The 16,170-nt window shown below is 39.0% G+C and overlaps 1 protein-coding gene across 4 annotated transcripts in view; it reads left to right on the top strand.

The window, feature by feature from the left end:
• Crebrf (CREB3 regulatory factor) overlaps positions 1-16,170 on the top strand; it is a 65,360-nt gene that overhangs the window by 28,420 nt on the left and 20,770 nt on the right. For all 4 annotated transcript variants that reach the window (XM_021221535.2, XM_029532935.1, XM_029532937.1 and 1 more), the window contains exons 5-6: positions 12,946-13,140; positions 15,040-15,229. In XM_021221535.2, coding sequence (XP_021077194.1) covers positions 12,946-13,140; positions 15,040-15,229 — 385 coding nt within the window. The remainder of the gene's footprint in view (positions 1-12,945; positions 13,141-15,039; positions 15,230-16,170) is intronic.

Genomic DNA, 16,170 nt, shown 5'->3' on the forward strand with positions numbered 1-16,170 from the left:
AAAAAAAAAAAAACAACCAAAAATCCCTAAGATGAGAAAGTTGATGCTACAGTTTGAAGAGCATGAAGGAGGATGCTTCCTCATTTTGTGTACAGTACATACAAACGAAACAGAAAAAGAAACAGATCTGTGGGCAGCTGATTCACTTTAGCATTTACATGTTTGGGTTAGAGCCACTGTTGACTTATAACCATTTATAAAAACGTTGTATCTAAGTGGCACACAGTTAAAAATACTGCACAAAGAAGTAAAGATTTTAAATTTTAAGCAAAAGTTAACTTGCTTCAAAATTAGTCTTGATACTAATAATCCTGCATAAAACCAATTAAAAATTAAACTTTGTGAAGTTATCAAAGAGTCCTTTTGTTTAAAATGGTGATTTCTGGCATTTAAGGCACTGTAAATAATGCCATTTTCTGAAACTGTGGACAGTGACTATGTCAGAGTGCAGCACTGTGTCTGTGTGCCTGTATGTGAATGCATGTGTGTGGGTGTGTATGTGTCTGTGCATGTATATGTGTGTGCAAGAGCATGTGGGTGGGTGTGGCTGTGGCTGATGCAGTGTTCCCCAGCCTCACATATACTAGGTAAACCTACCTCTGAGCCACACCCTTCCAAAGCATTATTATTCATTAAAGATTTTCTCATTTTTGATAATTTTTAAAATTCAAATACTTAGATTTGTGCATTTGATACCACAAATTGTTTGGCTTGGGTATTTTTTAAGTAAGTAAAAAATACCTCAAGTTTAACTTGGAGGAAAAAGAGTTTATACCTTTTTTTTTTCCCCTTTGGTTTACTTTAGAATCTTGGATAGAATTGTCTTTTCTCTTTGTCAGGACCATTTTTCTCATAGTACATTGATAAAAATCTACATTGAAATGTATAAGGGAAATTTGACTGGGTATAATAGGGGTAGTTTCTGTAGCTCCAGGTGTGGCTCTTGAAGACTGGCACATTAGATCTAAGCATGAGGGTCTTGTACAGAATTAGGATGGGGTGTTAAGGGGTGTGTTAGCACAAAAAGGATAGAGAATTAAAGGAAAGAATGTGAGGAAGGAAGAAGTACCTTCTCCAGTGGTGCTTGCAAGCAGGTGGATCCTAGGATCAGTACCTCTCAGTGCCACCAAGGCAAGTAATAGGTGTGCTGTTCATGCCATATTAGATGTGATTTTGCTTTTCCTTGACTTGTATTACTTTCATTGAGATATATTTAAGAGACACAACATGTTTTTTTTTTTTTTGGTTTTTCGAGACAGGGTTTCTCTGTGTAGCCCTGGCTGTCCTGGCTGGAACTCACTCTGTAGACCAGGCTGGCCTCGAGCTCAGAAATCCACCTGCCTCTGCCTCCCGAGTGCTGGGATTAAAGGCGTGCGCCACCACCGCCCTGCAGAAACAGCATGGTATTTTTTATTACATTGTTGTTATCACATGCTAATTAACATCCATTACTTGACATAATTACATTTTCTTTTTTGAGTACTAACTATATTTCTTGTATTGTCTATATGCTGTCTGTACATTAGGTTTTTAGAACTTACTCTGCAAAACAGCAATTTGCTCTTTGATGAACACCTCACATGTCCACATCTTCAGCTCCTGACAGCCATGTTCTCTACTTCTATATGTTTGACTTTAGTCCCACATGTAGAGCCTTTGCAAGCTTTCTGTGCCTGTTCTGTTTTAGTTGGCATAACAAGTAGATTCACCTTGTCATAAATGTAAGCCTTAGAGGATAAGTTATATTGTATATATTTGCATATTTGTATCTGTACATTTGCTTGGATATTAGAAGTATTATGGTTAATATAGGAGTACAGGTAGCTTTCAAGAGAATGCTTTCTATTTTCTTATTAATATTTTTGGAGACATAGTCTTACATAGCCCTGGCTGTTCTGAACTTGTGTGCAGACCAGCTTGGCCTCTACTTTACAAGAGATTTGTGTGCTTCTGTCTTCTGAATATCTTCTGATTAAAGGTATGCATCTGGCCATTTAAAACAAGCCAAAAAATATTTATTTTTATTATTTTAAATTATGTTTGTGAGAGGCTGGAGAGATGGCTCAGTGACTAGGAGCACTTTTGTTGCTCTTACAGGGGACCAGAATTTAGTGTTCCCAGCACCCAAGCAGTGGCTGACAACTATTTGTAACTTCAGTTTAGGGGGTCCAATGCCCTCTTCTGACTACCTTGAACAGCAGGCACACATGTGGTGTATATGTACACATGTGGGCAGAATGTTCTTACACATAAAATCAATAAATCTTACTTTAAAAAATTATAGACGGGCAGTGGTGGCGCACGCCTTTAATCCCAGCACTTGGGAGGCAGAGGCAGGTGGATTTCTGAGCTCGAGGCCAGCCTGGTCTACAGAGTAAGTTTCAGGACAGCACAGAGAAACCCTGTTTCAAAAAAACAAAACAAAACAAAAAAGGGTTTGGGTGGCTGTGCTCACTGAGTGCAAGTTGGAGTTTCAGGCAGTTGTGAGTGGCCTGACATGGATACTGAGGCCTTTTGAAAGAGCAGAGCCATTTCCTCAGGCCTCTTTTCAGGGACGTGGGACTGCTTTATCATTTGGTATTTTTATTTTTATTTAGATGATTGTGCTCAAACTCAGGGCCTTGTGTATTCTGTGTTGGACTACCACTGAGCTAAATCTATGGCCATTGCTTTTTGTGTTGTTTTTCTGTACTGGGCAAACCCTGTTTGTTCCATGTGCTAGACAAATAGCACTGAGATAAATCCTCAGTGTCTGGCCTGCCTTTTTTGAGCTAGGGTCTAGCTCTCTCCTTTATATTGGCACTGAATATGTAATCTGGGCTGGTCTCTAACTTGGAGTCCTCTTGCAACACAGGGTTCTGAGTACTGGGATTGTAGGTTCATGCTGCTGTGCCAGCTGTTTTCAGTTTCTTGAGGAACTTCGATACTGCTTTCCATAAAAACCATACCAGTTTACATTTTCACTGACAATGAAAAGAGCTCTCTCTTCACCATTCTTTGACAACAGTGTCTGTCCAACTGCTGATGGGTCATTATGACCTATGTAGCATAGTGTCTCTCTGATTTTTGTGTTTTATTGATGATTAATGGTATTGAGAATGTTTTCTTATACCTGTTGAACATTTGGATATCTTTTGAGAAATACCTATTTAGGATCTTTACCATGTTTGTAAGATGGGTTATCTTTTGTTTATTTTCTTTGTTTTAGATATTAACTTAATGTTGTATATACTGTTAGTATCTATTTCTTATGTTTTATAGGCTGTCTCTTCACTGTTTTGTTTGGTTTTGTTGTTCAGAAGCTTTTTAGTTTGAAAAAACCGCATTCCTCTGTTTCTACTTGCATCGCCTATGTTTATGGAGTCTTCCCTAAGATTTTCATCTACCAGATCAGCATCATGATTTTTCTGTCACCTTTGTTATTTGGGGTAGATCTGTGGCCTTCTCCATTCTGCTTCTGTCTCCTCCCTACTCTTCACTCCTTCCTCTCTTAGCTTTCTTTCTCCCTCCTCTTCTTCTCTGTACCACCTTCTCTTCTCCTCCTCCCTGCTGTTTTCCTTCACATTGAACTTAAGGTTACATTTTACTTAAACTCTTCCTAAACCAGGCAACTTTTGTGTGTTAAATGTACAATCTCTACACTTGTGTAAAAGGAATTGTACTGGCTGGTTTTGTGTGTCAACTTGACACAAGCTGGAGTTATCACAGAGAAAGGAGCATCCTTTGAGGAAATGCCTCCATGAGAGCCAGCTGTAAGGTATTTTCTCAATTAGTGATCAAGGGTGGGAGGGCCCATTGAGGGTGGTGCCATCCCTGGGCTGGTAGTCTTAGGTTCTGTAAGAAAGCAAGCTGAGCAAGCCAGGTGAAACAAGCCAGTAAGTAACATCCTTCCATGGCCTCTGCATCAGCTTCTGCTTCCTGACCAGACTTCTTGAGTTCCAGTCCTGACTTCCTTTGGTGATGAACAGCAATGTGGGAGTGTAAGCTGAATAAAAACCCTTTCCTCCGCAACTTGCTTTTTGGTCACGATATTTGTGCAGGTAGAAACAAACTGACTTAAGACAGTTACAAGGAAAAACTTCAGTTGGCCTTTGTTCTGTAGTCTGTTGCTCTTTATTCTGTAGTTCCTATCTGTCCCTCTCTCCCTTTCTTGCTTTCCCTCTTTCTGCAAGGTCTTACTGTATTGTCCTGGCTGACCTGATACTTGCTGTATAGCACAGGTTTTTCTTAAATTCATGGTATTCTTGCCACGGCCAATTGAATTACAGATGAACCACAATGTCTGGTAATAAAATCCTTAAACCATTTTCGTTTTTCATTGCACTGATGTGTGTGTGTGTGCTGTAAGAAATTTGAAAAATGATATGGTTTCATCCTTCATAAGTTTGTGAGACTTCAGTTTTGTAGTTTTAACAATCTGTCCTAGATAATTCTGTTTATTCTCTAAATGAATCTGAAGTTCACTGCTATGGGATGGAAGCTTCTGTGTTTGTCCATCTTCTTTTCAATGTTCAAGTCTGCTATGTCTTGTTTTTTCCTGTTATTTTAATGTTGTTGTTGTTGTTGTTGGTGGTGGTGGTGGTGGTGGTGTGTGTGTGTGTGTGTATGTATGTATGTCTTATGTCACTTCTTTTGGTTTTGCTTGTGTCAAATTACTTATTTCCTATTTTGGGGGGGGGTATTGTTAAATTAACCTCCTTGGGTTGGAGTTTTCCTTTCAGTATCTTTTGTAGGTTTGTATTTGAGGATAGATAGGATAGATAGATGGTCCTGTTTTAAGTTACTTTCCCCAGTGGAGGAGGATTGTAGAGGGTGGTTAGGCAGGAGTTTGTTGATGGGTGGAGGAGTACCCTCTTAGAGGATCCTCTTTTTGATCCATCCATTATGAAAAGCAAGTAGTATTTAAGTTCCTCACTATTAAATTAAGCATTTTTTTCTTGTCAGTAATGTTATTATTTGCTTTATATAGTTAGGTGTTTTGATGTGGGTATATTTAAAAGTTGTTCTTGATGAAATAACCTTCTTTATCAGCATACACAACTTTTCTTTATCTTTAGTGAGAGCTTGCTGCTTAAAGTCCACTCCAAGTCTAGCACACAGTGTCATGGACCACCTTCCCCTCTCATTTGCCCTGAATTGTGTCTCTTGCCTGAAGTATGCTATCTATGTACTTTAGGCTGACATTGAACTTGTGTTCACCTGCCTCATCCACCCAAGTACTGGATGAGAGGCTTTTCCCTATCACATTTTACTTTACTTTGTAGTATCATTAATTATTGATAGGTAAGGATTTATTGATTTTTTTTACTGTTAGCATGTAATTTTGAAGTGCTGGCAACAAATCTTGGACTTGCATATGCTAGGAAAGTATTCTACCACTGTTGGTACACTTCCAATCTTTGTCTTTAGTTCTTTGATATTCTTCATTCATTTATTCATTCATATTCTCTCTCTCTCTCTCTCTCTCTCTCTCTCTCTCTCTCTCTCTCTCACACACACACACACACACACACACACACGAATATATACTGAGTACATTCTCTTCATACCCTAGTATACCCGTTCTCAACCGGTGGGTCATGACTCCTTTGGGGTCCCATGTCCAATATCCTGCATATCAGATATTTACATTATTATTCATTACAGTAGCAAAATTATAGTTACGAAGTAGCAACAAAATAATTTTGTGGTTGGAGGTAAACACAACATGAGGAACTGTATTAAAGGGTCAGACATGAGGAAGGAAGGATGGGAAGCTCTGCCCTGCTACTGCTCTCCCTTACCTCTGCACTTCCCTTTCTTATGTAGTTCCTCTTTTCCCCTGATGTCACTTGTACTTCCATATTATAGATGATTTCATCTATGTAAATCTAGGAAATCAAAATGAGATAAAAACATATGTGTCCTTATAAGATAGATCTTCATGGGATAGATCTTTCTCTTTAGCTCAGAGCATTCCTTCAAATATCTTCTGTAAAGCTGGTTAGGTGGTCACAAATCTTTTTAGTCTGATTTTATCATTTAAAAACTAGCCAGCACTGTGTCCAGTGCTGATGACGACGACGACGACGACTACTACTACTACTACTTCTTCTTCTTCTTCTTCTTCTTCTTCTTCATTTTTTTTTTTTGTTTTTTGTTTAGCTGTTTATATTCTCTTGGAATTCATTCAGGATTTATTTATCTCCTTTTTATTTCTTTAAATATAATTGTTGTCTGGAATTTCATCTAATTCATTGTCATTGGAGGATATTACTATCCAATTGGTAAATTTTGGAGGAGCCACGTTCTCTTTTTGTTTGTTTGATGTTTTTATATTTTTGCATAGGGATTTATGCATCTGGTATTAGGTTGATTATTTTTCTTTTTAAATCACTCTTACTCTTCTATTAGAAATGTTTAAAACATTTAAGAGAGACTAGGATGTAATAGGATTGAGATGCCATTTTGCTCTGCTATATTGGTGCTTCATGTACTAGTTAAGTCTCCAGGACTTAAAATATTGTCTACAGAAAAAAAAACACAAGTGAAATATAGGCCTAGCATGAATTTACAGTCATAGTTAAGTAACAATCACCCCCTAAGCTCTAATTATTTTAGGAAATAAAGGAACACTAGTAGCATGATAAACTAAGGTGTCAGTTCCTGTCAAATGAGTAGAAATGGGGAAAAATTAATTTGTGGTTAGTATCGGGTTGATACAGAAAAAATAGAGGAAGAAAAATAAAGAGAGAAGGTGAAATAGGGACACAGTGAGGCAGTCTGCCTAAAGGAGAATGAAAAAAAAAAGAGATGGAAAAAAGTGCAACAGAATACTCTAAAAGATTCCCAGGGCCCAGCAGGATGAGATAAGGAAACCCTACAAATCAAGCTAGCCTGTAATTTTTGGGAAAACCTGTCAAATGGAATGTGAGAAGGCAAAGAGTATAAGCTTAGGAGAAAAGAAGAAAGAAAGGGGACCAGATGAGTAAGGGTAGAGGGAGAAGAGGACAGACTCATGTGGTTAAATTGGTACTGGGTATTAAATATAAAGGGAAGAGCTTGGTGGGGTATAGTGTCTGAATGCAGTCTCCACTGTTTGCTGCTCACAACCTCAATTCTCAGTGGTCCTTCCTGCTTGTCCAGATGTCTGTTAAACTCTTAAGTTCTTCACAGTTAGGGTCACAGGTCACTGGTCTGTCTTTGGGACGGTTCTTCCAGTGTTGAAGGCTGCTTGGAACGTACGTCTTTTATGTTTCTTTGTCAACTCTGTCTGTAGCCATGTTGTTGAATACCTCATGGTTCTGATACAGACTTAGTTAGTTTTAGTCAGTGTGCTTGCCAGATTTCAGCACACAGCCTAGTAATGCTTTTCCTGTGTTTTACAAGAGTATCGGTTGGCAAGCTTTTTGTTGTTACTGTTTTTGTCTTGTGTATTTTTTTTTCTTTTCATTTCAGTAGAGTCAACTTAACCTTTTTCGTAGTATGTGGCTTCCTCTACCCTTTAGCACCACCACAAGGTCTCAACAAAAGATGAAGGTGGACGCCTTTGAATGTTGTGTCAGACAAAGCACATCACTCTTGTATTTGCTTACCAGCAAAGATCAAACTTTGCTGGTCAGGAAAAATTCTTCCTTATCTTGGATTGTGGCCTTTATGGTTTTCATAGTGTCTGAGGGTTCAGCAGGTGTGTGATAGCTTGCCCCATAAGGGTCTTTATGGAAGACTGTGTCTGGACACCACTTCCATTGTAGCGGGCAGATTAGAAAGGTCCTCCTTTGCTTTACACATATCTGTTTTCCTTACTATTAGACTATGGATGTGCACCTACTATCCACATCTTCAGACAGCTGGCATCTAGCTTTTCCTGGTTTATTACCCAGAGATTCTTCTAACAGATTATGCTGGTATGCCCGCCATATTGGATTTGTATTTTCAGTGTTTTGAGATCACATAGGTGAATTCAAGAAAACTCGGTCTCCATGACAACATTTCCATTTTCTCAGAATTTTGATTTATACAGAGACTACACGTTTTTTAGTTTGTCTAGTCATATCCTCTTTCCTTTTCTTCCATAGCATAAGCCTTCATTAGAGACTGCTATTCTTGAGCAGCTAGGCAGTGGCTTTATGTATTAGTAGGTATTTAGTGTAGTCTGGTGCTCTTCCTGGATCTAAGTGATAATCCCACTTAATGTCTAAATGAATATGCCATTTAAATTCATTCACTTTCAGTTGACTTGAAGTGAAGCTTTTGGTTAGGACTACTTGTGCAGTATTCTAGATGTTAATGAATGACATAATTGCACCATAAATTAACACAATTTTATAGAACTTATTTGGGCTTTAAAATATTTTTTGGTACAAATTATTTCTTTTCTTGAAAGAAAGATTTAAACCAGCTTGAGGGGTGCAAAAGGAAATTGTGGGTGAGAAATAGGAAGACATTTTTTGAATCAATAAAATAAGGCTAGTTATACTCCTGTCAGAGCAGTAGTCTGGGGTTGAGTGAGTGGTTTACAAAGGTCCTTTTGTGATGACCAACTCCTGAAATTCTGTTTCTTGGCAAATGGCTATGCAGTTGATGATCTTGCAAAGTTCCAGGAGAGGTGCAAAATAAAGTTTCAGTTTCTCTTCTGAACAGACTGTCAAGTGCTAATAGAGCCTATTCTGTAGACTGGCTACAACTGTTCAGGTTGTTAAATTGCATGGTTCAAGAACAAGAACTCACTTCCTTAAAAGTGAGAACTTATTTTGTAATTCTCACTGAGCATTTTTCACAGTTGACTTTGCTTGTAGTCTGTTCAGACCATAGCTGTGTGGCTGGACGTTTTGTAAATATGGCATTCTTACTTCCTTTCTGTTGTCATTGTTTGTTTTTTTGGTTAGGCACGAGATCTACTGTAGTCCAGGCTGCCCTAGATTTGATATATACCTACCGTTGACTTTAAACTCCTGATCCTCTCACCTCTACTTCCCAAATACCAGGATAGAGTGAACACCACACTCCTATCCTAATTTAATCATGTCAACAAGAAATGGGTTAGATAATTAAGGCAGTATATCAACAAAAAAGAAGCAGGGTCGAAAAGAGAATCAAGAAATCATTTATCAAAACATGTTTTAATATCGTTTATGTTAGGCATTGCATATATTAGGTATTATATGGAAATTAATGGAATCCTTGCCTTAATAGAAGTTAGAGTTGAACAGATTTATTTGCTCTTGGGATTTTCCAGTCATTCCTCCCTACCATTGTAGTGGTGGGGATCGAACCTTCAGCCCTCCACATGGTATGCCGTAGTTACTCCACCATGAAGCAGTCTCCCCAGATCCTCTGAAAGTCATGCTTTTATTTTTATATTTTGAAACAGGGTCTCTCTGTAGCCCTGGTTCCTGGAACTCACTATGTAGACCAGGCTAGCCCTAAACTCATAAATCTGCCTGTTCTTGCCTCCTGAATACTGGGATTAACTGTGTGTACCACTATAGCAGGCTCTTTCAGAGTCTATTAATAATGTTTATGTGCTCTGTGCCTTGGCCAGCTAGGGATGGAGGAGCATGGTTCTGTAAAACTTAACTTGGCCACAGATTCACTTTGGGTGGTGGTGGTTAGACTCCTGTTATAGCAAAAGAGTTCCTCTGGGCATATTTTGTGAGAAGAATGAGTGGCAGTGGGTGTTAGATCAGTGAGTAAGCATGTCATTTTCCATTTTACTTGGTACCATGGCCTTTATGTTGAACAGGGTGTGGCTGGACACACTCTGTGAGTTGGGAGTGGAGTGGTAATAAATTTATAGGATATGTTAGTAGAAAAGATTGGGTCAGAAAGCTGGCAGCTCCTAAATGCTCCTTGGGAGCATTGAACACAGAAATAAATCTAGTACCTGATTTGGGTGGGATGAAGAAATAAACATTGCTGCGACTCTGAATTTGGCTTAAAGTGAGCAAGACTTGTAGACCACTCAACCAGTTAGGTAGAATAGTGCAATGTGGATCCAGAGCTGGGCTCCTTGAATCCTAAGAGCTGACCCAGCTCAGTTTTGCTATTCGTGTCAGGCTCCTCTCATCATGTCAGTCTGTGCAGCTGAGGCAGTCACTTCTTAGAAACATCAAATGAGTTCCATAAGTATTGAGTGAGTAAACAAGTCTTGCCACCTGCAGACTAGCAAAGGTAGGTGTTGACTGAGGGAACATATTGAAATATGGTGGGAAAGGGGGTTGCTTAAGAAAGTGAAATAAAGTTTGTCCCTATGCTTTGGACTGGGGTAGAACAGATGTGTAAAATACTGGTTATGGGTGCTGGTAGGGAGACAAGATTCTTTTGGTTGTCCGTCTTTCTGTTTGGGGTTGTGTAAGCAGTAATGTTTTGCTTAGTTTACTGTGGGGCAAGCGCCAACTAAAAATGTCTCAGCTGGTGGCATAATGTGACCCTTTCCTCTTTTCTAAAGATAGGTTAGTAACAAGAACAAGGTGAAATCCTTTATCTACAATAAAATATATACTCTATACCATTTTTAAAAGATTTTCATTTATCTATCTCTCTTTGTATATTGTGTATGTGTAGGTGCCATAGTACATATATGGAGGTCAGAGGATGACTTGTAGGAGTCAGTTCTCTCTGTCCACCATCTGGGTCCTGGGCATCAAACTCAGGTTGTTGAATCTGGCAGCAAGTGTCTTCACCTGCAGAACCATTGCACTTGCTCCCTCCCCCCCTTTTTTAAAAAAAACCTAGGGTTCGTTTCACACTGCATTCTACATTGTTTTTGGTGAAAGGTAGTCTACAATGATTGTGACATAGTTTGGTCAGGGGTGAAGTGAAACACAGTCAACATATACAACAGCATGTACCTCATTATCTCTCTGTGTACCCTCTTTGAAGGCCAGAGATTTCACATTTCTCTACATTGTTGAGCCACACAGAATGTACTGTGAATGTTAGGAATGAAGCACAAAGTTTGTACCATTGCCCAGACACCATTCTGTGAATTTGTCTTTTTTTCCCCTTTGAGTACAAACCTCACACATGCCAACTAAGTGGCCCAAACCACTGAGTTACAATCCAGACTCCTGTTTGTTTGTTTGTTTGTTTTTTCGAGACAGGGTTTCTCTGTATAGCCCTGGCTGTCCTGGAACTCACTTTGTAGACCAGGCTGGCCTTGAACTCAGAAACCCGCCTGCTTCCGCCTCCCGAGTGCTGGGATTAAAGGTGTGCACTACCACTGCCCAGTCTAAATCCTATTTATTGAGGTATAATTTTCACACAGCAAAACTTGACTCTGCTTGTCATGCACCTTTGTATGAGTACTTTGGGTGTGTGAGTTCTGACAAGTGAATATAGTCACAATCAAGATACAGAAAAGTTCCTTCATATTCCTTTATAACTATGTCCTGATTCTACCTGAACCCCGAGAGCCACAGTACCTCTTCTGCCTTCTCTTATATAAATAGAGTCATACTCTCCTGATTGAGACTCTGAAGAAAAGTTGGTAAAATTCTAACATTCAAAGAGCTTTCTCCCTAGTGACCAGGTATCCTCACATTGTAGGGATAGTTCCAGAGTCATGTTTCAGAAGGAAAATGTGGCCATTTTACTTGGCATGTACCTTCTTCAACCCCGTGCCACTGCCCTGTGGAGTTCATCTGTGATGATCGTTCTCTGAAGGCGTTTTAGGTTCCCAGGCTTCCTACACTGACTTTTTTCAACAATTCCAGCAGCTCAGAATTAAGTATTTTCTGGAACTTTTCATAAGTAAGGGAAGTATACCCTTCAGTGGTATAGAATAAAGTAACAAGTCCACTAAAGAATGATCTAGAAGCTTAGCGTGGTGGCGCACACCTTTAATCCCAGCACTTGGGAGGCAGAGGCAGGTGGATTTCTGAGTTCGAGGCCAGTCTGGTCTACAAAGTGAGTTCCAGGACAGCCAAGGCTATACAGAGAAACCCTGTCTCAAAACACCAAAAGAGAGAGAGAGAGAGAGAGAGAGAGAGAGAGAGAGAGAGAGAGAGAGAGAGAGAGAGAGAGAAAGAATATGATCTAGAATAGACCTGTATATTTATTTGCTTGGGAACTGTCTTTTATTGTACTTTTTCAGAAGAAGTAGAATAAAAGAAAGAAAAGTCACTGCTGCTATGAAACTAGGATGCCACTGTAGATACAGATCTTTGTGAGTGTTGTAGACACAAATATAAAAGGAAGACATTTGGAAACCACAGTGTAGTACTAACCTAAGGTCCATTCTATGGTGGCACCTTTTTATTTACAGACTATTAGTTTCTATAACCAATTTATGTAGATAAGGTCTTACATATTTAATACAGTACAATACTTTTGTATACGTGGAATAAATTTAATTTGAACTCTTCTAGGCTAATTCTATCTAACCCAAAACCAACATGGTAAACTGGAATACTTTTGTCCATAGTTGACAGCATTGTTAAAACTTTCCAAAAATTCAAATTACACACATATGTGTGAGTACTTCTCAATGCATCACCAGCAACGACATCTCTTCCAGGTTTTATATCATCTGAACAAATTTTATAAACATCCAATATCCTTGACTTGTAAAAAGCTAGACATCAGTGAGGTTAAGTTTCTATGTGGTGCCTGGCACCATTTCTTACTAGTTACTTATTGTAATGACACGTTGATTCCTACATAGTATTTAATTATGTTCTTAATCATGTGAAGATACTACAATATCCAATACTAATTTCCAAAAACAAAAAGAACCCTATACCAGATAGCTATGTAATGAAATGTTTACTAATTTCTGGATATTATGAGTTTGAGATCTACATACTGTAATTTATAAACTTGATATATTGTTTTTAACATGACTTTGATACTTCAGGTGAAAGAAGTATCTCAAGTTACAAATAGAAGGATTTTTGTTTGCTTATTCTGAGAGACTTATTGAATGTCTGGAGCTTGACAATTGTGGGACCATGTTTTTTTAAGGCTATGAAAATGACTCTGTAGAGGACTTGAAGGAGATGACTTCCATATCTTCTCGGAAGAGAGGGAAAAGAAGGTACTTCTGGGAGTATAGTGAGCAGCTTACACCGTCACAGCAAGAGGGGATTCTGAGGCCTTCCGAGTGGAACCGAGATACCTTGCCAAGTAATATATACCAGAAAAATGGCTTACATCATGGTAAGAGGTTTGAAAAAAGACTTAGTACCCTTTTCTCTTCTTTAGGGGGTGAAGATACTTTTTATTTTGAGTAGATAGCCTAGACTGGCCTCTAAGTCTCTGTGTAGCCCAGTTTGGCTTTGAACTTTGAATCCTCTGCCTCATTCTGGGACTATAAGGTATATGCTACCACACCTGTCTTTGTCACTGTAAACAAAGATAAGGAACCAAAATGCTTAGTGTGCTTGGGTTTTCAGCCATTCATAGGCAACTTGAGAGGACATCAAAGAGTTTTTTTTTTTTTTTTTTTTTTTTTTTGTCTTTTGTTTTTAAAGAGAGCTTTTCTGTCACAACTGTTCCTTCTTATATACACCTTCCATCAGTGTGGAGAACCATTTCTGGCTCCTCTTCCTCTGCTTCCTTCAATAAATGGCCAGGAGATTATTGGTTTTTGCCCTGTCAAAAAACAAGCAACACACTGAGGAGAAAGAAGACTTCTTGTCAGTCTCTTCCCATTTTCTTCCACTGCAGTCCTCATTTATTGGGGAGATTAACTTTAAATGGCTATGGGAAGAAAAACAGAGGGTAAAAAAGAAACATGTTTGTGGAAAAAGAGTAGAGAGGAGTTTATAAGAATCAGGAGAAGCTTATGGTTTAGATAGCTCAAGCCTAGAGTTGTGGGTCCTGAAAGCTGTGATTAAGTAGAATTTCTTCTATTGTTTCACATTAACATCAAGTAGTCTGCCAGAAAGGCAGAGAGAAGGTATGAATGAGCTTGGTTAAGAAAGCTCAGTCATGCCACAGACTTGACTTGCTGAGCATTTTGGGAGAACGAGCTCCTAGCATGTTTGTTACTCTGGTCTTGTTTTCCTAGTCCCAGGTCTGTACTCTACTCTTTCTCTTCCAGTGAATTTCTTTTCTTTTCTTCTCTTCTCTTCTCTTCTCTTCTCTTCTCTTCTCTTCTCTTCTCTTCTCTTCTCTTCTCTTCTCTTCTCTTCTCTTCTCTTCTCTTTTCTTTTCTTTTNTTTTCTTTCTTTTTTTGGTTTTTCGAGACAGGGTTTCTCTGTGTAGTCCTGGCTGTCCTGGAACTCACTCTGTAGACCAGGCTGGCCTTGAATTCAAGAAATGTGCCTGCCTCTGCCTCCTGAGTGCTGGGATTAAAGGTGTGCGCCACCACTGCCTGGCCCTGGCCTCTTAGTGAATTTTTGCATTCAGGCTTTTTTTTTTTTAAATTAGAAATGAAAATAAGGTCCAGTAAATAATTCCATGTAGCTTGTGATAAATCTTAGGAAATTTGTTGGGTGTGCTATACTACTTAAGAGCAGTGCACTGGTGTGTGGGTCAGTGGTCAGTGCTTGCTTAGTATGCTTGAGGCCCCATGGTTACTGGGTTGGGGCACTTGGGAAAGGTGGAGGAGAGAGGTGAGTGAGTTAGGCGGCTGAAGAAGAGCTTTTGCCTTATCTTATTCCCAGACTCACGACTTGGTTTAGGTAAACTTTCCTGGATTTCTGTGTGCAATTGAACTTATGTTCAAAGCTGAGGTGTAAGATACTTAGTCCTACTATGCAAAGAGTTAGGACTCCGTTACATTGGGAATCAGACCTAGAGGATAGCAACAGTGGGATCAGCCTGTTTTGTTCCTAGCTAGAGACTGGATCCAGGACTTTGTGTATGCTAGCCAGTGGTTCTGTTGCTTACTGAGCTGTAGCCCTAGGATATTATCATGTCTCTAGCCACAGGACTAGATGGAGAGAGAAGAAGCTCATCCTTTTAAGTTAAGACATTCTGTGCCCCCCTGAAATGTACCAGGAGATCTAAAATGAAAAGCCAGCTGCTGCTGGTAGCTATAGAAATTGCATGCTGCTGGTAGCTATAGAAAATAAAATGATGTAACTTACACTCCTTTCAAATGACTTGTAGGGAAATACGCAGTTAAGAAGTCACGGAGGACTGATGTGGAAGACCTTACTCCAAACCCTAAAAAACTACTCCAGATTGGTAATGAACTGCGCAAGCTGAATAAGGTGATCAGTGACCTGACTCCAGTTAGTGAGCTTCCCTTAACAGCGAGGCCAAGGTCAAGGAAAGAAAAAAATAAGCTGGCATCCAGGTAAATTTCTAATGATGTTCACCCATGTGAATAGTCTCTAGGGGGTAAGATTAGATCTTAAGATTTTACAGAAGAGGTGACCTTCAGAAATTACTTATTAAATAACTACTGTAGTGAGTTGTTTTTGTTGTTAATTGTTGTTTTTAAGTGAAAGATGGCATTTATGCTTTTAAGAAGTTTGGGGGAAAGGCAAATACAGTAAGTGCACTGTATTATGGCATAACTGAAAAGTTTTAAAACTTGAATTTGTTTTTTTTGTAAGTCAAGTTGACTACATAGTTAGCAATAAAATTAATTTATGTATGCTATTATGAATTTGAGACATGTACTCAGTTAAATAACCACTAAGATATATTAACATTTTCATCACTTTAAAACTTATAAGCCTGATGGTAATGGCACACATCTTTAATTGTAGCACTAGAGGGCAGAGGTAGGCAGAGTTCTGAGGTCAAAGCCAATCTGGTCTACAGAGTGAGTTCCAGTACTAAGAAACCCTGTCTAGAAAACAAACAAACAAACAAAAAAAAAAGAGGAAGATTATAAAACAAACCTTTTACTATCATCCTTTTACAACCATTGGTTATTTTATGTGTATGGGTGTTTTGCCTGCATGTATGTTGGTCCATATAGCCTGTATGGGCATAGTGCCCACAGAAGCTAGAAAAAGTGTTAGGGCCACAGATGATTGTGAAACACTGTATGGGTGCTGGGAATTGGACCTAAGGACCTCTGGAAGAGCAGCCACTGCTCTAAACTGCTGGGCCATCTCTCAAGACCCCACGATCTTTTTATAAATTAACCGTGTCTCATAGTGTTCCCTTCTGTTCCAGAGTGTCATGTGGATGGAGTATACTGTAGTAATCTGAATATGTCTATCTTTAACTTAATGGGATGTCTTTGAGATCTGTCCATGGATAACTGGTTTCTTTGATTACTGT

The sequence above is a fragment of the Mus pahari genome, chromosome 21 (genome assembly GCF_900095145.1).
Source record: "Mus pahari chromosome 21, PAHARI_EIJ_v1.1, whole genome shotgun sequence".
Classification (NCBI taxonomy): Eukaryota; Metazoa; Chordata; class Mammalia; order Rodentia; family Muridae; genus Mus; species Mus pahari.